Below are 27,782 nucleotides of genomic sequence, written 5' to 3'. Positions count from 1 at the left end.
TAACGAACACTGTTTCTTTTTCTTTTAATCTACTCGGAAAAATGCTGTGGAGTGAACGACAAGGGCACCCTTACGACAATACCAGGAGGATGGTAAAGTTGGATGCTATATATATTAGAGGCTGGCATTGGGGTCTATCGTTGTTTGAGACCAAGCCTCTCCATGGTTTTCATGGGCGTGAGGCCGGCTGGTGTTGGGTTGTCAGCAACTTCTTCCAGTGAATGATTCAAAAGGTCTCCTTAGCTTATTGCAGCGACTGAAAACAAATTGTCCGGCCGCTTGCATGCTTTGAGATCATCTATCTCTAAAGGTTTTAGCCAATTAGGACCAACACTAACCCGCCGGTAACATATTCTTGGAATATGGTATAGGTGCCGCATTGTCAGACTTGTGAGATTTCCTTGTCTTTTCATTGTCATTGTTGCTTTGGGACTAAAATGACTAGCCAAAAAATATTATTTTGATTTCTTGATACCCAAAATTTATCCAGCAAATAACCGATGTGGGACTAAACATACGCCCTCGCGGATCCCACATACTTTTTTCGTTTAAGTTCTAACGCCCTCGTTAAGCTAAGAGTTCAAATCCATTTAATCTAATATCAAGCACCACGATCGGTCCGTGGTCAGTCCTAATAGATTTATGTTATAGTATTTCCTAGTCAATATAGGTTATGGACCAGATCCGCTCTGATGCCATTTATAACAACTCAGGACCTTATCTAAAATGGCTAGCGAGAAGATATTATTTAGGTTTCTTGATTCTATATAAGTATCTAAAATCTATTCAACAAAGAACCGATGTAGGGCTAAACACACACGTGCATATATTCTCACAATAATTATACAAGCTAAAATATGCTCTTCTATGATATCGACCGACAATCCTAGTTTTTCTGCTTCTTTTTTTTTCAGATAATAATGGTGTTCTTGCTCTCAAAGAAGAAACGGTTGAAAATAGCACATGTACGAGTTATCTCATCTGTTCCTTGAGAAAATGTGATGAAGGAATGGGCGCAATTCATGAAAGAATGGTTAGATCATGACTCTCATGCTAGTGCTATATATATCGATGCAAGCATGAAATTGATGGGTTAGCGGAGTGAAGCTTGGTAGCGTTCTTAATTTATTTTGATCGAACTAGCATTTGACATGTGGCCTCGTGAGGTACATTCTGCAGACGATGACATCAAGAAGTGAGTACAATTATAATATTAAAATATTTATGTATGTATATATGTGTGTGTATATATATATTGTTTTCTCTCTCTCAGAGAGAGAGAGAGAGAGAGAGAGAGAGAGAGAGAGAGAGAGAGAGGGGTTATTTATTCAAGTCTATATATAACACCGAAAAATTCGCCTTTGCCTCTTTGAGGCAAGCCCTAGTTTACAATAAATATGAAAGATTTAGGTGATAAGTATGATATCGAAACAAGAATAGTATGAAAAGCTTATGGTCGAGAAGAGAAATAGTGGAAGGTGCCATATGTTAGTTTTAAGTCTCTGGGCATGTGTGACTAGGCTTTTGAGCCTTTTGAGTTATAAAATCATAGGAGTTATTTGGCTTGTTTATTACTTCTATGACCGTAATAGTGTTGGTACTTAACACACGTATCAAAAGAAGATGCCCAGAAACCACTAAAAAATTGCTACTAGGATCACGATCCAACCTTGGATTTCTACACTATCTAATTCAATCCTTAAAAAACTTTTCATTCTTGATAAACCTGGATACAACGAGAATAAGGTCAATATTGAAAACTAACAATGAGGTGAGAAATGGTCTATAGAATGAGGAATGAGGGAATTTTTTGTTATGGGAATTGTGTGCATATGTGTGTATGTGCACATTAATTTCAAACAATAAATATCTGATAAATCTCTAATAAATTCAAGTAGGTTCCTAATAAACTGCATGTCAAATAATAGAAGCTTAGGGTTCCAGTAGGCCGGCTCAGAATTGGATGGAGTGGTGGGGCTGGAAAGAGAGAGGGCAAAGCGGGTTTCGAGTGGAAAGGAAGAATCTTTTTTTCCGATGGTACATAAGAGCAAAAGAGTTGAGGTGCATAGAAGCAAGAGGCCATGTCACTTAAAAAGAAGAATGCAGATAATGTAGGAAGGGATAGAAGACTGGTTATTAGAGAAGGAAATAAATGAAGAGAATTTCCCACTTTTTTTAAGCTATTCTTTATTCAAAATAATTTTAATTATTTTATAAATTTATTTTAGTATTTGGGTTTTATTTGAGATTAATTAATTGTAGCCTAAAAATAAATATCAACGCATAGGTATTGCCGTATTGGTTTTTCGAAGTACGGGATGTAAGTGTAATTTGCACATAATGTTAGGGTGGTCTTGTGATTTACTATATATATATATAATTTTTTAACACTGAGAGAGGGTCCGCTCGAACCGAGGGTCCGCTCGAACCGAGAGTCCGAGCCATGTCGTGCCTCCCGTCCTCGGCGGCGCCGGACAACGGCCGCGGTGGCGGCGGAAGAGGTGCAGTAGGAGAGGCAAAGATGGAGAGGCGATGCCAGTTCTGGCTCCCCAACAAGCGCCGCCTATGCGCCAACGCTCCTCTTCCTTCTTCCCGGTAAAACCCAAAACCCTAACCCTCCTCCTCTTCTTTTTCCCTTGAATCACTCGCGTTGCCCTAAGATTTGATCTCCTGTTCTTATTTTCTCTCTCTGCTCCTCAGGTTCTGCGGCAATCACAACCCCTCTCCCCGGGTGCCGTGCCCCATCGATCCATCCCAGTTAGAAATCCTCACTCTAGTTGTATCTCTCTTCAATTCTCTCCTCCATGCCCCTTTTACTGATTCCGTTTCCTCTTGTTTCAGCTCCGTGCTTCATGAGAACCTGGAATCTCACATCAAAAGATGCCCTTTGAGGAAACAGACGCAAGCCTTGGAGTCCCAGCCTTATTACTCCAAAGGCATCAACAGTTGCGGTGGCGACGGTGACTTGGAAGAGGAGAATGTGGGCTCTGCTGCAAAGAGGAGGGCTATCTTTAAGCTGTCTGTGACGGAGTTCCATGATCTTGTGAAGAAGATCAAGTCGATACATTCAGCCGTTGTCGAGGGACTGAAGGATTCATATGTCGTGCCCAATGCCTGCGATAAATGGTTGAAGCAGCAGGTGGACAGGTGGATTTCTTTCTAAAGTTTGAATCTTTGAAGAATTGATGGGGAGGTGGTTATGTGAGATGTGGTGTTGTATTTTGGGCAGGAGATTGCCGTATCAGGAGAAGCATGTCTTGCAGCAGGCGTCGATTTTGGGTAACATGGAACAGCTTGGAATCCTGAGAAAGCCAGCCAAGGAGTCAAATGATGTGGTTTGTGGGGAATGTGAGTTAAGTGATGGTTTGGATCGAGAGGAACGAGAGGTCCCCGCAGTTGTTGAGTTTGGAGCTGGGAGGGGATATTTGACTCACATGCTTGCTGATTGTTATGGGATAAGGAAGGTGTTTCTAGTTGAACGCAAGTCCTACAAGCTCAAGGTCAGCCCTTCCATCTTCTTTTTATCTACCTACTTGGGGCAAAGTTTTTTTTTTATTTGGATTTTTTTTTGGGTTAAATTGTAGCTGATTTCTTTCAGAATTGTGATACCATGTAGTTTGATGTTTTGAAGAAGGAAAAAGGGGGAAAAATGCTGGATAGATATAAAGTTGAGAAAACTGTGCAGCTTTGAAACTTATTAGGCCATAAGATGATGGTAAAAAATTCCCAGGTCCTTTCTTTTTCACCTTAATAATAAATCAAGACATATTGTTACCTGTAACAATCTATTTTTTCAGACATCCAGTTAGAGGCTGTCTAGTCTAAGGAGTTTCATTATACAGAATAAACCTAGTGATGATAAGAGTATGCCTTTTTCAAGTTTGTGATCATTTCTACAATTATTTTTCCATTGTTTTGCTACTTCTATATTATATGGTGAGCTCGACATATCATTGAAATCTTTTGAATATATGAATATTACCCTACCTGAAAAGGCTCTGTTTTATATTTTGCAGTCTGCCATATGAATATTTTCCAGATATTTATTTTTTTCAATCCACGCCCAAATATGATTGGCTATATCAAATCCTTGTCTCATCAGTCTAAGTCATCTTATGCCTTTTGTTCTCAGATCAAATCCTACAACCAAAATCCAATATCCCTTTCTTGTAGAAATATTATTTAATTGTTATCGTGCATGATGATACCATTGTGGCAGGTTCGTTGCTCCCTATGGCCTCAAAAGAATAGTACTTAGATTTTGTACATGTCATATGCATAAGGAGAAGCATATTAAAGAAGAATGATGTTTCATTTACTTTGAATGAACACAAACTTGTTCTTCCCCCTTTTTGATCCGGTAGGGGTAAAATTGGTATTTTGGCCTACAAAATCACCCATTAATAATGTAGATATGACCATGCATTCTAAGTTCCAGCAAGTTTCCATACTAGTAACTTTATAAATGCTACTTTCAGACTATTTATTCCAAGGTCCGTTGTACTGGTGCGTACCCATCTTGTGCTAGGCATGTCGTATCGTAGCAATACCGAATTGATACTTTGTACTAGACACGTAATGAGTATTGGTATGCTGAACAGACCTGCATCCACACTGCACCCCATGGTACTGATGCAAGTACTGAACCAGTATCGTGGACCTTGATTTATTTTTTTGTTTAGTAGTTTTTTTATGTGCTTTTTAAGCTCCCAGTCCATGTTTTCCTTTTATCCTCATTCATCTTGTATACATGTTTTCATTTTCCACACATGCATGTATGCATCTGTCCACTCGTGCCTACATGCATCCTTCCATGCTTCTAAATATATATTTTAAGGTTGCATATGTAAATCATCGAGATCGAACAATTTTCTTTCTTTCTTCTTTCCATTTCTCTGTTCGTTTTTTAGGAATAATTTGTCATGCTATTAAATTTTAATATCCTACTCATCTGAGGGATTGTTTTTTTCTCCTTAGATTATGGTTATCTTCCCTATCCTTTTATGTGTTGATATTGAACTTTGAACCCAAATATTTACTAGCTCCTATGCAATATTTTTTTTTTTGTGTGTGTTGCTAAATTGTTTGTCATATGTTGGCATATAATGAGTTTCTTTATTGTGTGAAAATAACTTATAGGCTGATCGAACTCTGCGGCAAAGCCAAAGCATAATTTTAGAGCGTTTGAGAATTGACAGTAAGACTTCCATTACTTGTTATGCATTTGATTATCACTGTTGCATAGTTCTGTGTTCTTTTCTAAATAGGGGGTGGTTTTTATTTCAACCAAAGTATTTTCTGTTGGTCTTCCTCACTCATAGCAACCCCCTCCCCCTTCCTAGAGGAAAATAATAGGGACACTACTGACCCATTTACACAAGCATCTACTTTTGGTCATAAAACAAAAGTAGGCATGTCCCTTCTATAGAATCATTTGAAGTATTGGCGTATTGATTCTGATACATTACAATCTATTTATGACAGACATGAAGTGTTAACCAACCATTTTATTGATCAAGCATCATGAGTGTTAAAACAATCGTTAAATACTCAATATTTAATCATTTAGATGATTTTATTTGTCCTAATGTATTATTAGACAGTTAAGTGGTTATTGAACTTATGTAGTATTTGTAAGGTACGTTGCACAAACTTTCTAACTAAAACTAATTTTTAAATGATAGGAAATGGAAAATGTATCAACTTAAGGGGCAACACAGAATAAATCTGAGTGGCTACAGACAACAACATAGATGAGATAAAAAATTCATGAGTGGCTACAGATAAAAACATAGATGAGTGGCCCTTTGCAATTCACTGATCAGTAACACTGTAGCTTTTGAATATTTGGTAGTTGTTGATTTTTGTCCATCATTTCTTAGGTTTTCCTAAAATAAAAAATATATATAATAGGTAAAATATGAATTTAATGTTCTAGGAAATAAAGAGATGCGCATGAACTGATTAGATGAAGATACTCTGACATTACAAGTCTGCCACGAGTAACCTTATGCAAGAAATGCTAATCTTAAGTAGAACAATAAGGTTTCATGTCTTCTCCAAAATCCAACTCCAGCTTGTAGTAACAAGTTTCTTAGGATTTTTCCTAAAAAAGGAAAAAGAGGGTTTCTTAGGATTGGAATGTACAAAGTGAAACTTAGATTAGCTTTTCAACCAATAATTTTAACAGCATGTCTCTATGATGTCCCATGAATGTTAAAAAAATACGCACGTGATGCATCAAATCTGATTTTCATACATTGTTTCACTACTAAATGTTACAGAGAGCACACTATTTATATACTCTATGATAACTGCATCATGTCCTTGCTTCTGATAATTAAGATCTTTATTGCTTTGCAGTAGAGGATTTGAACTTGCATGCTGTAGAATCTTTGAGGGGCATACCATATCTGGCCATTGGAAAGCATCTCTGTGGACCAGCAACAGGTGAACATTACTGTTGATAAGAGACCAGCAACTTAATGTGTTTTGGATATACTCATGAATTTCTTCCCTAGAAGCCATTGGTAAATTCATGATCAGAGAACTGAGTAAATAAATGTTGTGCAGATCTGACCATGAGGTGTTGTCTCACTGTGCAATATAATCAAAATAAGGGAGGGTTCTCAAGTAATTCTTATCTGCAAGGCCTTGCCCTGGCAACATGCTGCCACCATCTTTGCCGGTGGAAGCACTATTCAAGTAATTTCTTTTTCTTGATTCCATCTTTGTCTCACTTTTTTCTGTTTTCCAATGTTTTGGTTTCTGTTTCATTAATGTTCATGTGCTATAAATTACTAAGATGTTATAACATGATCCACAACTAAGCCTTTCATTGTCGGAACCTTTAATATCTGCATTTGCATGAGATGGCTCCTTTAAGCTTCACATACTGATTTCTTCACAATATTTTTTTCCCAGGAGGGTATGTTATGTACTGAAATTATACAAAAATCTGCACAATCATCATGCAATGCTAAAAGACCTTACACCTTTTTAGAGATTATTGTTGCTGCTGCTGTTGTCATGGGGAAAATTGCAATAAGAAAGCATAACAGAGGAGTCCACATGGAATCTGCACTTTTATTTCATCTTTATTTCACTAGAATGTTCAAAATTATAAAAATGTGTATCTGCATAGCATCTCACACATTTGGGGTCTTCTAACTTTGTATATCAGTTCTCATCTGTGACCTTTATAGATCAACCATGAAATCATGTAGTCTATGTTTGCATTGCTAGGATATAAAGTCATCACTCATCTTAACCTGCAAATGCGAAGTACGACATTCTAACTTTGTATATCAGTTCTCATCTGGGACCTATATAAATCAACCATGAAATCATGTAGTCTATGTTTACATTGCTAGGATATAAAGTCATCACTCATCTTAACCTCCAAATGCGAAGTACGACATTCGGCGCACCTGTGCCTTCTCCCTCTCCAAGCTGGGGGATGGCCCACGGGAATCTGACATGAACAAAGAATATGCAATCTGTTCCAAAAAAAAAAAGCAAAATTCCAGAAATCTTTGTTCAACTTTTTATTCGATTCTCAATAAGAAGCTAAAGTGATAAGAATCTTATTTTCATGCTGTCATTTAAAGAAAAAAAAAGAGGTCCTAAAGTAATTGAAGTTTTGCTTGTCATTTTTTGATTACATGGTCTGATTCTGTAATGCAATCCCCTTAGTAGTCATGTTCTGTATTTTGAAAGCAGATACAAAATTTCTGATGGATCGGGGGATTACAAAGGATGACTTCCATGCTATGACATGGTTTAGCAGCTGGGCCGTAGATGCTGATCATAGCTATGAGCTTTCTAACATGGTAGATGGATTACATCTAAACACCAGGTAGACTCACCTGTCTAATGTGGCTTGTTTTTTTTCTTCTTTTTTTTTTTTGCTGAAAATGTGGCTTGGTTTTCAAACAAATCAAGAAACCTCTATCTTTGGTGACAGTTGTGAGAATTGGCAATTGAGAAGTCACGTTCTATTACTGGAGTTGATGGAGCAATAAACCATTTAGTACATGGTTGGTTACATGATTTTAATACATCAACCACCCGTTAAGCAAACCCATTAATTATTTGTCAAATTGACTTCTGTAGTAACTATACTTTTCTTTTTAAACTTATGAGGTTCTAGCGAAATTGAGCATTTAGATAAAATATTAGGGAACATGATTTCTTAAAATGACTGGTGGTAAATGAGAATATGGATGCAGAATTCAAATATATCAATTTTCTAATCATCTGAAGCTTATGCATTTTCATCTCTCTAACCTGACTTTTAGCTTTTCCTTGTCCTGGCATCTTATGTAGCGAGCCAAATGAACCTGATCTTGAGGACAGAGGTGTCGAAGAAGCTATACGAAATATGCCAGCTGTGGACAGAGCCATCTTGGGTTTTATGTGCAAAGAGATAATCGATACTGGGAGGTTGTTGTGGCTGAGAGAACATGGGTTAGATGCACAGCTTGTAAAGTATGTCTCATCAAATATTTCTCCCGAGAATCATTTGCTAATTGCTAAAAGTAGGTTTAAATTATAAACAATTTCCCGAGCAGTTTCATGGGCTGGTGAAAATTGAAATTTTGATATTATCTTAGAGCAATATATCTGACTTATGATCTTTAGCAAGGTGGTTTTAAGCCTGTTTCTTTTTAGGCATTTTGATTCAGAAAGAGATGTGTGCCCAGCCACGATTGCTGAACAGTACCATTTCATATGGCTGTTGAGTATTTGAAATGTGAATTTATTGGTCTCGCAAAATGGATGATATGAAAGCACTTGTTTGGCCTACTATGTGCAAAAGAATGTTAGACCTAATGTTTGTCATGACGATCCAATTTTTGAGACTCTCATACACACAATCACCAGTAGGCTTATCAGGATAGCTTTCGACGGGGCTTCAGATCCCATTAACTTGACCAACATCATTTGTGGGTCAAGTGAATAACCATGGAAAATGACTAGTGCCTTCTTTACTGGTGGCATCCTGCTCAAGACTGAGACTGACGACATCAACCTATTCCATCGAAGCATTTCCTTCCAATTGAGCAATTTCTCGAAGCCATAAACGCTGAATAACCGTTTAACATCATCATTGTATAGTGGGAATTCAAGCACAACTGCATCTATTTAGAAGCAGCAAAAGATTACATGAAATTACTAAATAAATAAAAGTGAACAAGGGGCTTCTCTTTTAACATCTTAACAAGTCAATACGATTAAAGAATAAAGCAAAAAATATATATATCAATAGACAAAATATACAAATCAAGAATACAAGTAACTTGCACTTTGAATAGGCAATGCGTATTGAAACCTTAACAATGTACAGTGACATAACAAAGGAATCGCGAAGGGGGCAAAAAGATTTAACCACAAATATCTGAATGTGTCAGAAATTCTGATGCAACAGTTCCCATCAAGAGACTTGGAATAACAGACCATATTCTGGAAACGTGCTCAGGACCCTTTGGAACACACTATATGGCAATGGTAATGCTTGCACCTGTATGAGGATTTGGCGGTGTTTCTGTACTAGTGAAAGCACTGTCTTTTGTATGTCAACTTCATCCAAGGAACCTGCAGTCCCGCAACAATGTCTTATGGAATGCTTATAGCAAAAGTAATCACACAAGTCATTACACCAGGTAATACAGGCTACGAAGGCAATCTGAAAGGAAAATAGTCCAAGAAAATAATAGCTCATGCAAACTAAAAATTACTTGGGTCAATTTTGGACTGTTAACTTATCTACAAAGACATGGATCTTCACTACATGATGCAGTCAATTACTTAAAATCAGTTACCAGAATTGGACAGGCCCAGCCAGTCAGTGGGAAAAACCGGTGAACTGAACTGGCTCCCAGGCCATTTCAGTTCTCCTAAAAGACCCAAACTGCAATAGGAAAAGCTGTGCAATCCAGTGCTCGTCTTTCCCGTGAACCAGCAAACTGGTTTTTTTCAAATGAACATTATTAAACCAGCACAAAATGATAAATTTGTGCATGACTTAAGACTCATTAGTTATACACCTGTTCGCAGTTTTGTTCTTGGTGAGTTTGGTTCTTTCTGCCATGGTCCTTAGCACGGACACCTGCAGCTGCTCTTCCACCATGCACAGCTACCTAGTCTCAGTCAAATGCTCTCCCTCCCTTACTCCCTTAAACCCTCCCTCTCCCTTTCTTTTCATGGCTCAAGCCTCAATAGCACTTGCCGGGAAAAGCCTGCCCTCGCCCCTTGCTTGGCCGGCCAAGGGTCTTGAAGGCTTTGTCACTCACCCTACAGCTCTAGTAGTTAGCGCTCACTGGCTCATAACATAGTGGATCATTTTTCTTTGCCAAAATTTAAAAGATCAGATAAATCAGATTTTAAGATACTGGCATTGTCTTGAATTTTTGGTCATCTAATATACTCTCTGTTGGCCACTTCTAGAAAAAAAGTTTTCTCACAAACTGTTGTATTTCCAGTTAAATAAAATATCTTAGTCATTTAACCTAACATAGAACAATTATATGCTCAATTTTCTATCCATAGAATCACTATGAGTTGTTTTAAAATTTATATATTTTCATAATGTTCTGGTCCAGCCGGTCCACCCAGCAGTTGAACAACTCACTCAGCAGTCCCAGCCCATTGGCGAGGTTGATCCAGTTCAGGTCTGATAACTGTGTGCAAATCCTTGTCTCACAATATGTCTGATTTGCCCTCCATTGGTGAAAAGATATATCCTTTGAATTTATATTGAAGTATGCGCATGCCGATTTATCAATACGTTTATACAAACAAGATGGCAGTAGATGGGATTGGTGCATAAGTTCTCTTCACAAAATCAAAAGAATCAAAAGTGTCTAATCCAACAAGCCTAATCTTATAGATAGGGGGTCAGCTTTACAAATCAAGGGATTCTCCATCAATGTTGAAGACTTTTGCAGTTGACTTTTACAGCTGTTGACTTGACATTGATCTTCTAACCTGGCGCTAAATTCCTCACCCAAACTACCTTTCTAACCTCAACATAGAAAATTAATCTTTTAAGGAGATAATGCACTACTTTTGCCACATGAATTCTCTAGTTCAATTTGATAAGCCTTGCTAGGAGTATAAGAGGTGCATATTACTTTTTCTTTTTTGGTTATAGAGCTGCATCGTACTTTAACCCAAGCCCATCAAAGCAGTCCCACTTGTATATTCCTTTTGGTTCAAGGACTCCAATTATAAGAAAAAAGGCTGCCAGGGTTTCACTTTGCAAAACTCTTCATCTAAGAAAGTAATTAATGTAAGAAGCATAAAACACACAATCTTGTTTGAGCACAAGTAAATCAAGTAGCCTATCCTATCAAACAAACTACTAAGATAATGGCAAGCTTACCCAATTCAAGCTCCTGTGCTTCATATTCTACATCTCCTTCTTCCACCATCTCACTCAACTCATCAGCTGCTTTCGCGTATCTCTCCAAGAATTCTTCTTCTGTCTCTTCACGCTCATCCTCCTCAGAATCCTGAAAAAAATGGAACACATGCAATTAAAGTTATTTACCAGTTTCAAGATAAGCATGCTTGCACCTCAAAAAGTAAACAAAAAAAAATTCTTAATCGAGAAAAGCATTTAATCTAATGGATAGATCAATCCAGCATCATTTACCTCATCATCATCGCTCTCTTCATCTGAAGCTTCATTCTCTATGTCTCCTGCACCATCCTCCTCCTCCTCATCCTCCTGTCCAACCTCTTTCAGATGTATGCATGCCTCCATCAATGACACAAAGCAATCCCGATATATCTTAATGTCACTATCTGAAGGGGACCCCAGAAGCTGCTCGACCACCTTTGCTAACGTTATCACTGCATGACATGGTACCTAATATGAATCTTCACAAGGATTAAAAAAAAAAAATTGATGTTTGGGAAGAAAGATGTGAATTAGCAGTTCAGAGGAAAACACAAATGAAAAATTGATTGCAATGACAATCATCAAAATTATACTTAACCAAACTTACCAGCTAACTTGATCTCAGACTCCGATGACAGAGAAGGTTCAAAAGAGCTACTCGAGACATGAGCCAACCCACATGCCCATAACAAGAAACCATTATCCTTCTCCTTCTCTAGAATTTGCTTAATTTTTTCAGGATAAGATAGATAGCATGATGAAATAGCCAACAACAGAGGCTTCCAAAGCCCAGCAGGCCTGTTATGCGTATCTTTAAAACGAGAAAATGCTGCCTGTGTGAAGGCAACTGTGATCAACTGTTTGACAGTTCCTGTCTCAAATGAGAACCGTGGAATATTTAGTAATGCATGCACACATGAACAAGCCCTCCACATTGCAGATGGGTATGCTGTAATGGCCTCAGTGACAAAAGCAGAGATGCCTTCAATAATGGTGCGCGTTGAACCTGAAGAAATATGAGATGACATCCTTCTCATGAAAAAATCCGTATAGTCAACTCTTCTATGTAAATTGACAGCTTCCCTGATGGAACTGAAAATTGCCAAGTCTTCAATCTCTTCCCAAGCATGCCAATCCGCAATCAGATCAGACCATACTGCTAATAACTCTGTAATTTTCAATTCTTTAACTTCTTCCAATGTAATAACAGACTGCATAATAAATCCAAGCAATGCAGAAGCATCATCTATGCACGATGGAGGTGGTAACGTACTACATATTGCTGAATCCTGATCACCATCATATAAAGTTAGAATAAAAATTTTAAGTCGTTCATAGTTATTATAGTCAGTCATAAAATTAGATTAACTTAGAACTTTGAAGTCAAGTAAAATTATTTTGTGTTATTTAAAACACAGTTTTTAAACACATTTCAGAATTTTAACAGAAAATAATGAGTGTATGAACCTACCATAGGCTTCACAGATATGAGCCAAGCCTGTTGCAACAAACTTGAAAATGTCCTAGCAATCGCTGCCCGGCCACACTGCCACTCCTGATTTTGTTGCTTCTTGGTCTCGTCTGGCATATAATCCTGCCAAGTTTGGGCCATCACTGCTAATGCAGCAAAGCCCTGCTCAACCACCTAAAAGAAAACACAGAAAGTTCATTTTGTAACAACAATCAAAACACCAAAGAAAAGTGAATAAAAAAATGATAATATTAAAAGATGGCAGGTAAAAAACATAATCATACAAGGTCAAACTCCTTATTGGCTGACAAAAAAACTGGTGTCACATAGCAAACAAGATATGGGTGCTGATGACAGCAAATTTCCAAAATCTAGATACAATGGCATATGGCTATACACTTATAAGACTGCATGTAATAAATTTATATATTATCATGTCAGCAAATTTGTATGGCATGTAACAGAAAAAAGTTACTCTAACAAGTTTTCTGATCACATTAGATGAAAGCATAACAAAGAAATATATGCATAATTATAAAACATAATAGACCCAAAGCATCTTCAGGTACAAAAATATCAAACCCACATCATCATGTTCAACAAATACACTATCATTATCTTAAGCACCAGAACACTAAACTTCAGATGTCTTTTTTGTTGTTTCTCAGTAATTGCAAGCAAGGTTTTAAATACCAGTACCAAACTTTGTACCATATTTTCATTGGAACAATATGGTATTGGGGTAGTACCAGTACTGATGGTACATAGTAAATTGTAAAACATCAAAAAAAAAAAAGGAAGGGGGGGTCAAAAGTACAGTCAGTATGGTATTGTCAGTATGCACTGCTAAGCTGGTATGTACTGGTACAGATGGTTTCTGCATCTTGACACTCATACTGATTCTAGTTTGGTATCAGAACGGTACGATACTGACAGGACCATCGTTCTGGGGTTTTTTGAATCCATGATTATATGATATCCTTCTAGCAACCCTCACTTTGTAAAAAAATAAGACTAGTTATGGACAAGCATACTTACACCAACAGCAACATAACCAAATATAGATGTCCATGTCAGACACAATGATATGGCAATTATCAGGTTTTGTTAATTAGACAATTTGCAATTCAGTGACCGGTCCAAGTTTCAGAAAACAAGACCATACCATAAAAAATTTACAATACTTGCCGCATAGAATAAATATTTTACAGCATGGATATAAGGCTTGTTACTTGCATATGGTAATGACATAAGACCAGCATGTTCACCAGAATGCAATAAGCTACCTGAGGCCATGGCTCTGGGATAGGAGGTAGGTGCTTTGTAATAGCACCAGCAATGCTGGACACAATCACAGGAATATGAGTGGCCACATTCTGTTGCCCAGCCTCAACCACAGTTCCTAAAAGCTGAAACAAAAGAGAAGCCTCGCTTTCATCTTCACTACCCAACCCATTAACCAAGACTTGCAAGAGGGTGAGCCAGTCAGCCGGAACATAATCATTCTGCCAATGGTAACACATTGAAAAAATATATATTAAATATATATATATATATATATAATCAAGCACTATACTTTCATAAATAAACTAAATTCACAGGGATATTCTTACTTCAAGAAGTTCTGCAATGGCCCCAGCAGCAGAAGCACGGACAGGATAACAATTAATATTGCCAATGTCTGGCATGGTTAATGTCTTCATTAATGAACTATAAATGTCTGCATTCATAGCCTAAAAGACCGAGTATTATTAGGAAGTGCATGCATCAAAGTATATCACAATATATACTGCATAAAATGTGATATAATCACCAAACTATTCCAACTTTTTTATAAAGTAAATTGTGTATAAAGTTGGTTTTGCCAGACCAATCTGATATTTATTGAAAACAAGCCTAATTCCTAAGTAAAACCTTGAGCTTCCTCGATGAGTAATAAACCTCAAGAAAGAGACATCTCAGACTCTCAGGAAATTTCAAATAATACAACTCCACAGCAGAATGATTTTGTACATCTGAATGCATGTGAGTGCGTACATTTCTCCATGTGTAACACGTGTATGTGTGTTTATATACATATAAGCATGTATATACACATACAGAGTTATAGAGACAGAAATAGTACATATACAAATATATTGACACAAAAACACGTCTATAGGACTTTCAAAATGTAATCCAACCTTCCTGAGACTAGAGCGTGGTCATTACATCTGATAGAAGGGCCATACACCAGCCAACTGGGAGAAGCATGTCTATGCATATTAGAATACCCTACGTCCGATTTCCTTTAAGAAAACCTAAAAATTATAAACATTTCAGAAAATCTAAATTTTAGTACTGAACATCAAAGAGCAAAACCTACTGTCTCCTTGGAGTATAATCTAAATATGCTTCTAAGACCTCACATGAGGAATAAATAGCAGCAAATTCTGATCGAGACCTACCAACCTGCCCAACATAAAAGAGTTCAGCAGATGACTTAATAAAAAAGCCATGTTTGGGTTTAGCACCGGGACCCCACAAGTTGCAACGAGTTGGACCAACTCTTATAACCATGGTTTCAAACCTCAATGGGACATCCTGCAAGATGCCGAAATGGGGTACTAACCCAAGTGTCGACATGGGAGTGTCCCGCCATCATCCCAACATTTTGATCGGCGTATCCTAGGACATCCCCAGTCCCTAGTGTTTGGACAAAGCAGGATAGCGGCACGTCCTACTCTACGAGAAAACTGGGACAGCCCCATCCTACGGGATTTAAAACCTTACTTAAAACCTAGCCCCTAGGGCACTAAGATAGCCGTGTAATCTTGATTCAAACAACTAGGAACGTTCATAGCACACGGCAGTTTGATTTTTCACTTTAAGTTCTCCTTTCTCTCTCTCTAACTTTTTGTTTTGATGCTAAACCACGAGTCCTCTCATCTTGGACTTATTTCACTTTCATTTTTCAAGGTACATAACTAATAAGTGAAGCCATATTGGGTTAGTGGGTCAGGTATAGGTCCATATAAAACAAATAGTTTAGGTATGGGGTTAATCTTTTCAACCTAACTATAAACAGGTTTGGTATGGGTTGAAGGTTTTATTCCCTACTTGACTTGGTCCATTCCTACTCAAAATAAAAAGAAATGGAAATGTGTCAGTGTTACAGAGCAGGAATTTCACAAATATTTTAAGAGTCCCATAAAAGAATCATGTACTATATATGCAATAAAGTACCTGAGGAAGACAGGATGCAAGCTCTCCTATTACCCAGTTTGCTGTAGCAATCAAATATGGAGAGCATTGACCCAATGAATATAATGGAAGTACTCGATTGCGAACCAAAGTGGTTGTATATTCTGAACTTATCTCTCTTAAGAACTGTAAGAGAAGATAGTTTAAAAACTGAAGAATCATTTCCATACCTTGGCTGATAAAACTTGGTTAAGATAAATATGCCAAAAAGGGGAAGAAAGCTTACATCTTGTAGACCTCCATATGCCATCAAAACACCATAATAACTGCCAAAAATTTGTCAATGACTCTTATGAATGAATATAAAGATTCCCAACAAATGCAAAATGATAATGCTTCAATCACAGGAGATGCTTAATCCAAGACAAAAATGAGTTCACAATGCTATTGCATTGGAACATCTTTTTGAAAAAGAAAGAAGGATCAAAATTTTCATCTATATACTCCAAAGTCCAAACCTGCATTAACTTACTCGCTCAAGATCTTAGATGATGTCTCTTCCCCATCAGAAGGCATGGGGAACTTGGATAAAAATGGTATCACCAATAATTCCCCAACAGATCTCTGTTGTCTTCCTTTACTTTTGTCACCTTTCTTACGTTTTGAAACTGAAGAGACAGTAGGTGGACCCTGGAAGCACAACAAAGCAAAATAACTTAAATATATTTAAGAAAAGGGACTGCTCAAAAACCAGACCAGACTGGCTGGTATGACCAAGCCATCCAGCTCTTCTGATCCAGTTTGAAAGTGGACAAATCATCCGACATGGATGGTTTATGGGTGCTGGTTGCCATAGGGTTTTATGGATGATTGAATGAACAGTGCATACACACAAATCCAGATACTAAGTTATATCTAGTTATTCAGGCAACCACCAAGATATTAAATCATGGTTGGAGGAAAATTCAAATTTATAAACCTTTTTAATATATAACAACAACCTCCAAGAAGAAAAATGACATGAACAAGCCCAGCATAATGAACAGGATGGCTGAACAATTCTGGAATCTAGTCCAGATCAGACATGTTCTAAATTAATTATCTCATTCTTTTGACAACTCTGATAAACAGGACCCATTTAGAGGCAGAAATACAGTAATCTTGAATGAATCAGAAGGAAATTATTTTTGTTGGGAATTACAACCTTTGACATTGCAATAACACCAAGTAAATTAATTGCACTTTTTCTTGCTGTAAACAAGTCCTCAGCCCATCCTGAAATTTCATCCTGCATTGGAAATGGCACACCACATGAGCATGCTGCGAAATGACATTCAGGCAGGATATGAGAAAAAAGGAATCTGCAGTCTATCCAGCAGATATTCATACAAGATCAGATGGGAGATTCTTCCGAATGTACTCATCAGTATCTTCTTCCCACTCCACTATATCCTTCATGATAACAATGAATCAAAAGGATTAGAATGAGGGAATGAATCAAAAAACAAGTTATCTTCAAGAATTGGCAATGATATAGAGGTTGTTTTGAAATTGAAGGGTGCACGTTAGCAGGCAACATTAGGACTTGAGATTGATATCAGAAAACAAATTGCTGCATTTTAAAAGCAACAAATAACAGGTTATCCTATGGTTTAAGTGACAAGAACTCCAATATATAATAGTAAAAGAAAAATCTAAACAAGCATTTGCAAACATGCATACCATAAATCAATTCTTAAATGAACAAAGGTGCATGAAATCCTAAGAACACTCTCCAAAAAATAGTAGTATAACATGCCCTTTAGGACTGCTTTCAAAGTGGATTCAAATATTGGAAAATTCTGATATAAGCTCATATAACTTCCACTAAGTATGCTGCCCCATAATACTGAATTAGACTTCTCTCAAACAACAAAGCACCACATTTAATGGCACCACTGGCAATGTTCTTCAAAGCAACTAAACTGAATACATGTGGATCTTTGTGACAAGGAAGCTTGCCTAGGGTGTTATAACTTCTTTTATAAAGTTGTTAATTCAATATTTCTATAAAACTGACCCTGAATAATTGGGATGAGACTTCAAGGTTATGATTAAGATTACTAATGCAATACTTCAGGGTCTTTTAGTTGGGATAAACAAAGTCTGTCAACTGAGATGGAAAATCATCTACTTTTTTGGCCAGGAGACTACATTTACATAGGCAAACCATAGCCTTCTCTTGATGGAGTGCTGAGTCGCATTCTTTTAAATTTTTAATGCTTCATGAAAATAAGAACAAAAGGATGTTTGCTTTGGTCTAAAGAATTATCACAAAGAAAATTCAACTCAGATTTGGTACAAAGATCATTAATGTTAAGTTCACTAAAACAGAAGAGAAACAACAAAAAGGATTTGCTGCACAAATATGACATAATTTATCTAAGTTTAATTATCAAAGTGTATGCATGAGAAAATAGCTTTTGGGGATTCGTCGTAGCTGCATTACTTGCCTAGAGTTTACAATGCTAGGAATTTGATTCTACAGGTTGACATTGTATTAGAGTATGTAGTAAATGTGGAATTCAGTGGATCATATATGAACAGTAAAATTGACCCTCTCTAGATGGGATAAGGCTTGTTGATCTGCAGTATAAGATATTAAATAGTCATGTTAAAATCAAGAAAATCTTCACACTTGTGACTCAACAAGATTTTCAAGATGAATGGGGAATTCAAAAGCAAGGTATGTTGTCTCGATATTGAGCCCCATACCGGTGCCACCCCGTTACTGTGTCTGTACACCCGGTACAGGGGCCGGTTCGGCGTAGCGAGTGTCTATACGTCCTCCATACCACATACTGATACCGAACCGGTACTGTACAACATATCCCGTACCGCCCAATTTGGTACAATATGGAATACCTTGTTCAAAAGTCTTGTTGTACACAAACATGGGCAAATAGGTTATTTTTGGCTTTAATTCCTTGTAAATTGTAATGGCCTGGAAAACAAGAAATATTAACATTCTAGACTACTTCAGACCATTCTCTCTTCTCCATAACTCTTTCTCAAAACATCAACTTTAATAAGATTCATTTATGAGGTTGTTAGGGATAATCCTTTCAGCAAAACGTGGCAAGAAAAAAATTCAACCCTTTCTTGTTTTAAAAAAAAAAAGATTCCAGAAACTAGCAATCAGCATCTACCTGTGAAGTTAACAACAAATAAACAGGCTTATTTGGAGAGAATTTAAGGATATAATGGTAATCAAACTTTCATGCCTTCAATTAATTAAGGTTCCTTCTACAATTTATATTCATGCTGACCGACTCATGCTACACCAAGCACTTATTTCCATAGGGAACCTCTCCACATTTCGAGCAAATAATTTTTGACATTCTGGATTTCAATCATTGGTTGGTAAGAGATTTAGCCATTTTTATCTATAGATTTGGAGTTTAAGTTTATCAAATGGCTTAGAGGTAATTTAGTAGAATGCAGATGCAAGCTGTCCTTTAGGTTCAGCAGTGAGTAAATGTAAATTTGATTAAACAAGAAGAACTATTGAACTTTTTAGTCTATTTTAAAATATGTTTTTTTTGGCAGATTAATCCCTGAAATCATTCATAGTAGCATATTAATCTGTCTTTTTCAATATTTATATAAAAATCCTGGGAAAGAACTCTATTTGCACCAATTGGCCTTTCTGCTAGTATTTATTAGTTGAACCAGTTAAAGTTAACCAGGATCGCCAAAGGACAAGATTGCCCACATCTTAACAACAAATGAGGCCCGAAACTTGGTCGTTTTTTGCTCACTTTGCCCTCTTCTTGCTCAGGACTTCTCCGCAACAGAATTAACAATGGAGTGTCATGAATTAAGGAATTGGTTAAGTTTAAGGACTAAGGGCAAAAATTTCCAAAGATATGAAATTAATAACATTAGCAGAAAGCATAATATACCATTCCATCTAGTTAAATTAACCTGAGGGATGTATAAGCAAAAAGTTACACGATTTCAGGGATTAAAATACAAATACAGAAAATGGGGATTAATATGCAATTATGGAAGATCTCAATCACTAATATGAAAAACCCTTTAAAATAGAATAATATCGCAATTGTGATAAAGTATAAATTAATTTCATAGCTGACATCTTACAAACAAATGGAGGGAATCATTGAAGAGGTTAATGCTCATCTTTATTTTTCTCTCATATTCTTAATGTATGAAAGGGAGGAAAATGTGACTCAGTTAATATTTCAGAAACCTTCCTCTCAAAATGTTTACTTGTCATAGTCTATTTTGAACCATTACCCCTTCTATTGTTGGAGGAACTTGGTTGCAGAATTATAATGATAAGGAACCTGCTCCTAGTTAAATTCTCCAGAGATGTGAGGAAGATATATTGCCCCTTTTAGCAAACTGTTTCCGCATAAATATAGAAATTGTGATCAATCTAGGGGGTTGGCAGTGGAAAGGATGCAGCCTTCTAATATTCTCTGACTTTATGAAGGTAGAATGCTTTACACAACCTTTGCAACTCTTTAAATCTGTGGTATCAACTCCAAAATTCCTTTCAACCAAAAGCTCAACTCTTGCTCAAACCCATGTAGTAGACAATAATACCACCTCGCCATTGGTGTTAACTAAGCATTATCAGAGAACAACCATACTAGAAATGTTTATTACTACAAACACAAGACACAGCTCACCTTCTGATTCAATGATAACACAGGGAAGATTGCTGAATTCAAAAGGGAAGAAAAATGTGGTGATACAAATCTCCATCCCTGCAAAGAACATTCGGAATTACAAGATAGAGATGAGACTTTCAGGGTTAATAAGGACAGGACAGGACTCGTTTAATGGAAAATGAACAACTTCAGTTATGTTACTTAGCAGACATAGAGGTAAGGCTGTCAAAGTGCAAAGTATAATATGAAGACGAGGATGTCTTTACTAAATTTTCAAGAGGGGTTGAAAATTTGCAATTGAATTGGTTCAAAGCAAGCAGATTGAGATGTAATCAGCAAAGTAATTTTCTACTTAATTAGTATGAAACCATTAGACAAAACACACAACTCATTTATGCCACTTCCAACTTGAAAACAATAAGAAACTTACAGGGCCTGTCTCTAATATATGAGAAATTACATCAAATGCCAATGAAACAATCCGCTCTGACAGAGGATCGAGCTTCTGCATAACCTTCAATATATCAGAATCTCACAAGAATAAAGTACATGATGATGGACTAGCTTTATACAAATGACTCAGATCAGCACATAATATTCACATTGTACAGATCACATTTCTATCCTGGAAATTCTGCTGAGTACACGCGTACACACACATAAGTGAAAGTTATAATACACATAAGAAGGAAAATAAGGAAATTGCACACACTACCAAATTCAAGGATGAGGATCACAAAATAGAAATCAAAATATCGAATATAATTACAAGGTCTGAAATGTTTACTAAACAAGAAATCACATTTTCTGGGGATAACATTAATATCATTCCAAAACCAATGCATTGTACCATGCCCTTAGGCCTACTCATTTGAGATAAGTTGATTGTTGATGAATAGGCAAGATATCTCCAAAACATATGATTTTACATCAGAAGCTTTTACCCCGGTAAATCATGTCCAACAGTTTAGATTTCAATATTACAGCCTCCATTTTTGAAGTCAGCAGTGTGCAAACTCCAATATTTCCACCTCGCCTATGGCAATGCAAACAGCACATATAGTATATATATATATATATATATATATATATATATATATATATATGCACATGCATATATACATTTTTATATTAGAAAAACATGCATGAGTATTATGCAAATATATACAAAAATATATATACACACAGGCACGCGTGCGTGTACATAAACTAATTTTTGTGTGCAATGTTTATGTTTAATATTGCTTTCCTAGAATTTTATGTAGCAGCTCTGAGCACATTTGTCCCTGCAGTCTATGTCATTAGTTGATTTTCTTTCTGGATGTTTACAAATGAAAGTATGTAAATGGAGGCAAGGGGAGGGAAACTCAAGATGGTGTACACAAACTATCAATTATGCATAGACACATGTATAAAACATAAAAAACAGATATTCATGCTGTCTAAATAGTTCATGCAAACTTAAGATTATCCAATAATATATTTTAAATTGCAAACTCTCTATCATCGCATAACTACAAGAAAATAACATGGAACAGAAAAACTTACAGCAATGCAAGTGCTCTGCTTGGCTAGTTTGAAAGCACAATTAATGATGCTCGGCATCAGCCTGAGAGAGAAAGCAAGATGAGATGGAAGTATAATTAAACAAGATGAAAAAATGATATGTTACTTGTCAGTATGCTTCCGATGGCGAGTGACCAAAGTGCAAAAAATGATTAAGCTTCTTTTTGCAGTCTTCAGCCTCAGCATCGATCCATCTTTGGAAGAAGTACGATCTAAACTCAATGAATCCAGTATTCGGAACAAGTCGTAGCAAAAAGAAGGCAAAAGTGGGCTCAATGCAGATGGCATATATGACCTCACCTATATAGCTAATATATTGTAAATATCCAATAAAGAAATACAGATATCAGGAAATTGTAATTTCAAAGTTACAATAAAACAGAAAAAAATTGTCATTTTATCTCACTAAGGTTACAACTAAGAGATCGATTAGAACCATAGGAATAGCTAGTACTCAGATTATTGACTCTTTGTTGCATACTTCAAATAAAAAGGTCAAACATGAACAACATATAACCACACGTTAACTATCTATATATTTTTATAAAAAAGACAACTATCTGTGTGTAACTATGTATATGGAACAGACTGAAAAGCAAGTGTTCTAGATGAGAAAGCCAAGCAGGTTCAAACATTTAGCTCTCAGTTAGCCCATAACGCAGTCGCATAAATTCAAGCATCATCTATGGAAGCATGAACATGTTAATGTAGAGGTTTTGTTGCCTATTCAACCACAATAGTACATCTAGATAATTGAAAAACCATACTATTCAATCATGGAATGTGGTACCGACCCAAACAACCCGGTTCGAGGCATATCAAACCAAATCAATGGGGAACCAGAACAGTTCACCTTGTCGGCTCGATAAATAGGCCAAAACTATTAAACAAGCCCAACCGGTTCTCAAAACCCCACCCCCACCATGGATTCCACATCCACCGGCCCCTTTGCCTCCTCCACTCAATCCACTCGCGATCACCCACCAACCGCCCTGCATCCTTCAAAGCCTTCAACCCCCACCTACCATGGATCCTTCTCTCCTCCGGCCCCTTTGCCTCCTCCAGCCTCTCCCCCCTCCCCCACTTTCCCTGTCCATCCCCAACTAAGACCACTGAACCTAGGAGGCCTGGCTACGGATTGATCCATGCAGGTGACTCCCCCCTTCTCTCTCTCCCCCCCCCCATCCATCTCCTTTTTCCTCTTTGTCTTCTTGTGTCGATACTCCCCGGAACGGCATGGTATAGACCCGTATTGTATGAACCAATCGCCGGCCGATACCCTATCCAATACCGGTTTGGCGTACCTTGCTATAGAGTAGAGCTGATCATGGGCTGGGTCGCGGGCCTAAACTATATTCAATTTTCGTCGGGCTTCGGACCGGGCCTATTTAAAATTTCATATTTTCTATGCCCAAGCCCAGCCCATTATCACCTCTACTATAGATGTTTTGTCATAGTATTATAAGCAGCAAAAAAAAGCCCCATAACATCATAACCTGAATCTTAATGCTAAAAACTGTAAAATATTGTATTGGTATAAACATAGTCATGTAGAACTATAACTTCTTACATTCAATTGAATCCCTACATGTACAACTTCTATTCATAGCAGGTTTATGCTCCAAGCAGTATGCTAGTCATGATGTGTCTACATGGACATGACAATCTATTAAATGACTGAATAAATGCTATATTATCTATGGATGTATGTCCAAGCCAACCCAGTCATTTGCATAAAACTTCATAACATTTAAGAGACCAGATAAAGAACTTACAGCAAAATACATGCACTTGCATATGATAAGAAGGATTTGTTCAAATTCTACTTGTATCCTATCTTGAAGCGATAAAGCCTGTAATTAAATCATAGGCAGAGATAAATATTTGACTGAGACTCAGAGAAACAGCCAAGAAATATATAGAATATAATGTACAACCTTATCAACAAAGTGACGGAATGTTGCTTGTAAAGGTACAAGAATGTCTTTTGCTATCAGCTCCAACTGTGATGGCATGGGTTCCTTTGGAACTTTTGGATTCATAAAGTACTGGACAATATCCAACCAATCAACTAGAGTAATAGGCAAAAGCAAAAAAAGAGAAATATACAGATATCCCCTAATTTGTTCAAGTCCAGCATCAGGCTTATTGCCAACAATAAAAACCATGAGATGTCCATATAAAAGTACTGAAGAAGATAAATAAAATCACATCCAATGGCCTAAAGCACATATCTAACAAAAAATGGTTCAGCTCAAAAACATGTTTAAGAAATAATTCTATAGAGAAAATGCAAAAGAAAGAAAATCAAGGTGCGTGATTAAGGAAAAGCCAGAACAGTAACTCCAAAAGAGCATAAACAAGGGGGCTTCCAAAGAGCAGTAGAATTTTGTACAAAATCAAAGTCTAAATGAGAAATGGGATGCAAGAAATCTACCTACAGTCAGCATTGACAGCATTCCTCCCTTCAGATATGATTAAATTCAAATTCATGGAAAAACAAAAATATTAGAAAACCAATTATGACTGTGGCGGGTCACAACTATCTACTAAAAGAAGCTTTATTATGATAGATTGCTTTCATTTTTATCAATTGCTTCATAATCAGCATCATCAACATCTGAGCTTTTTTTTCAAATAGATTAGAGAAGAACTCTAAGTTGAGAAGGCCCTAGTGAAAGATTGAACAAACTCTATACCTAGTTGTCAGCTTGGCATCAACCCTTTAAAATGAAAAAAAGGGCGGTCCAATGCACAAGGCTCCCACCATTGCGGGGTTTGGGGAGGGTCAGATGTACGCAGCTTTACCCTCGCATGCGGAAAAGGCATTTCCATGTTTCAAAAGTCACAATAGAGCAAGCTTACCATGGTGCCCAAGCTCACCCTCAGACATCAACCCTTTAAAATATGGAGGCAAATTCCTGCCAAGGCAAATTTAGGCAAGAGCGAGGCAGGTCATGCAACCTGCAAAGTCAGTTGGCAGGCAGAGAAATTTACCTTTCTAATTGCAGTTTGAGCTCATGCGACCAAGAAATCACCCTTCAAAACTCCCCTAGGCTTTTAAAGAGTCTAGACAAAGGGGGGATTTATGATACTTTTCATATAAGGGGCTTATCTCTATGGCACCAAGAGCCCATCAGCCAAATGAAATGCAGTCCCAATATCAATTTCCTAATAAGGAAAGGCTGAGAAAACATATGCACTAATAAGTTCAGAAAACGTACCTGAAATGGTCTAATTACTGTTTTAAGTACTGTAAGTGCATTTATGGTGTTCCACTGGGAAGATGCGCTTGGACAAATGAGATTGCTGTTTTGAATGACTGATTTTAGTTCAGGGACAAGTTCAGGCCATGAATCCTCCTTCACAAAGTCTTTGGCCACAATCAAGTGAAACTGCACAAGATAATAAAAAGTGAATAATCTGCCATTTAATGGTGCAAAGACAAAATTCAGAAGCTAGTATTTGATAAGAAAAAACAAAATGTTTTAATAAAAGTTTGTAAATTTTACTACAAACTTTCTGAGAAGAGAAACCAACCAAAAAGACAAACATAAATGCAGCCATCATTCATCATTGTTGACTGCAGAAGGGCAATTGACAAGGGAGACATGATGACTGAATTCTGCACTTCCATCTCCACCACAAAGTGAGGCATCGCATGCAGATGTCAGTAACCACTAAGTACTATACATGGGTTTGAGGCAATTGGACAGATCTAGTACTCCAAAAAAGTAAAAAAAATGGTGTGTCACTAGCAGAAGCTCATTATTTTTGTCACTAACGTTTCACTAAGAAAATTGGACGTTCTTTTGCTCAAGTTTAGAGGCATAAATTGTTTGCACACTTCAAGGGAGAACACATGCATCTAAATATTGGTCACTCATTGCGATAACCAAATCTCTGGCTCTTAAAAACCTTGGGCACAAGGCATTACCTCCCATTACTCAAAAAGGAAAGGGAGAACTCAAGTCCCACCAACTTCGGCTCTTTGGACAAAGTGGACCTGTTGGACTGGTATCAAGATTTTTTAAACATTGAGGACTCTACCCAGATGTTGGAGGTAGAAAGGGGAAACACAGAAGGAGGGCAGCCAGAATTTAGTTAAATAGATAACAAATACTAAAACTTATCCTTGCATATTATTAAAAATGCAACCAGTGAAAGCAATTGATCATCTATGGCTTAACAGGTTAGCTAGGTTTTAGCCAACCCATGGTTATAGGGAGATGCATCCTGAAGACAGATCTTCTAGGAAGAGCATACCGACACAAAACTCATGAAGTTCAAAAACTATTACAAAAGTAAAGCATCATTAGCAAGGGTGGTTGTTTCCGAAGGGTGTATAATTAGAGTCAATGCGATATTTCAAGTACAGTAAGAGTGACAGTTCTCAGGTTACTCTTGTTAGAGTCTCCAACTTCCAAAGCGAAAAAATATACATAGTAGACAAGATGATAAGTTGGAAATGCTTTTGACAATAGAATTCCTGCACGCATATTTCCTTATGGCCTATTCAAGGAAACAGATACGTACAGCTTCAACTAGAACTTTCAGAACTGTAGGTTCCACTTGAAGCAAGGCTAGGGCAAGCTGGTTCCGGAACTCATTATGCAGTTGAGGATTAGATGGATCTTCCTCCATGTGGTGCCTCGTGAAGTTCTTTAAATAGGTGGCTGCAGCCACTCTTAGCCCTTGGCGGTCGCCTCCTACAATCACATAATCTCACGCGTTTGATCATACAATCCAGCTAAAAAAATCACATCATTCTCTTACATAATTACCCAAAAGCAAATAATTAAACAACCGAACAAGAAAGCTAAACCATTCTTCTTCTTTCCTAGTTAAGGGGAAAAAACATATGGGAAACCTTGAGCACATCTTCTCTTAAGAATCTTATCTTTTTCTTATCAGAATACCAGATAAATAGTGAAAACTCGAGATTAGGCAGGAATTGAACAACACAACACACACTCCAAACTGCTGTTCTTCTTCCTCGTCGTCCCTAAGCTATTCGTGCAAATTTTTTTGATCTCAAGAGTGGAGGCATTGAATTGATCACCGATCAGGGGTAAGAGATGATGGCATCCCTGAGAGGATTCGACGAAGAAAGAGACGGGAGAGGGAGGACCGACCTGTGGCGATGACAATGAGGGAGATGGGAAAGTGGGGCAGGAGGGAGAGGAGATCGAGGCCGTCGGTGGCGGAGGAGACATGGGCATTCTCCGGGCTCAGGGTGTCACTCAGGAGGCGGGAGACCTCGGGAATTAGGGTTTCCATAGCAGAATTTGGTCCGCCGCGCCGAAACCCTAATTTTGGAGGCAGAGAAGACCACCGTCGAGTTTCGTTAGTGTTCGGAGAGAGGCGGCGGTATTTATATATGGAAAAAAAAATAAAACGAATAAAAAGAACTGGCGGGAAAGATGTGCAACATGATTGTTTGGCGGGTATTCTTTAGCGTCCATTTTATGTCATT

The 27,782-nt window shown here is 37.3% G+C and overlaps 2 protein-coding genes across 9 annotated transcripts; one reads left to right on the top strand and one right to left on the bottom strand.

Moving 5' to 3' along the window:
* Positions 1 to 2,419: 2,419 nt before the first annotated feature.
* LOC103721587 (tRNA:m(4)X modification enzyme TRM13) lies at positions 2,420 to 8,646 on the top strand. 2 transcript variants are annotated; one of them, XM_008811852.3, is made up of 9 exons: positions 2,420 to 2,595; positions 2,701 to 2,757; positions 2,842 to 3,147; positions 3,230 to 3,500; positions 5,140 to 5,197; positions 6,364 to 6,450; positions 6,574 to 6,705; positions 7,723 to 7,858; positions 8,329 to 8,646. In XM_008811852.3, the coding sequence occupies exons 1-9, from the start codon at positions 2,444 to 2,446 to the stop codon at positions 8,555 to 8,557; spliced, it is 1,428 nt and encodes a 475-aa protein (XP_008810074.2). In that variant the 5' UTR covers positions 2,420 to 2,443; the 3' UTR covers positions 8,558 to 8,646. The 2 variants fall into 2 exon arrangements, with proteins under 2 accessions (XP_008810074.2, XP_008810075.2); XM_008811853.4 differs by lacking the exons at positions 7,723 to 7,858; positions 8,329 to 8,646 and adding an exon at positions 6,925 to 7,703.
* A 540-nt stretch (positions 8,647 to 9,186) lies between these two features.
* LOC103721588 (importin beta-like SAD2 homolog) lies at positions 9,187 to 27,698 on the bottom strand. Of its 7 annotated transcripts, none has more exons than XR_606331.4 (21): positions 27,442 to 27,698; positions 26,843 to 27,015; positions 25,531 to 25,701; positions 24,244 to 24,354; positions 24,082 to 24,159; positions 22,413 to 22,606; positions 22,289 to 22,349; positions 21,171 to 21,245; positions 20,759 to 20,836; positions 17,451 to 17,513; positions 17,266 to 17,349; positions 16,594 to 16,751; positions 16,348 to 16,387; positions 16,104 to 16,247; positions 14,492 to 14,611; positions 14,165 to 14,383; positions 12,879 to 13,052; positions 12,015 to 12,696; positions 11,660 to 11,875; positions 11,387 to 11,516; positions 9,187 to 9,597 (listed from the first exon to the last, which is right to left on the bottom strand). XR_606331.4 is itself a non-coding variant. In XM_039119811.1 (21 exons), the coding sequence occupies exons 1-21, from the start codon at positions 27,584 to 27,586 to the stop codon at positions 9,437 to 9,439; spliced, it is 3,258 nt and encodes a 1,085-aa protein (XP_038975739.1). In that variant the 5' UTR covers positions 27,587 to 27,676; the 3' UTR covers positions 9,187 to 9,436. The 7 variants fall into 7 exon arrangements, 6 of the variants coding, with proteins under 6 accessions (XP_038975739.1, XP_008810076.2, XP_008810077.2 ...); XM_039119811.1 differs by having other exon boundaries at positions 11,387 to 11,518; positions 11,665 to 11,859; positions 27,442 to 27,676; XM_008811854.4 differs by having other exon boundaries at positions 11,660 to 11,859; positions 27,442 to 27,674.
* Positions 27,699 to 27,782: the final 84 nt, after the last annotated feature.

Source organism: Phoenix dactylifera, chromosome 1 (assembly GCF_009389715.1).
Source record: "Phoenix dactylifera cultivar Barhee BC4 chromosome 1, palm_55x_up_171113_PBpolish2nd_filt_p, whole genome shotgun sequence".
Lineage (NCBI taxonomy): Eukaryota > Viridiplantae > Streptophyta > Magnoliopsida > Arecales > Arecaceae > Phoenix > Phoenix dactylifera.
The sequence above is the reverse complement of the archived record's forward strand: the minus strand, read 5'-3'. Positions and strand labels throughout refer to the sequence as shown.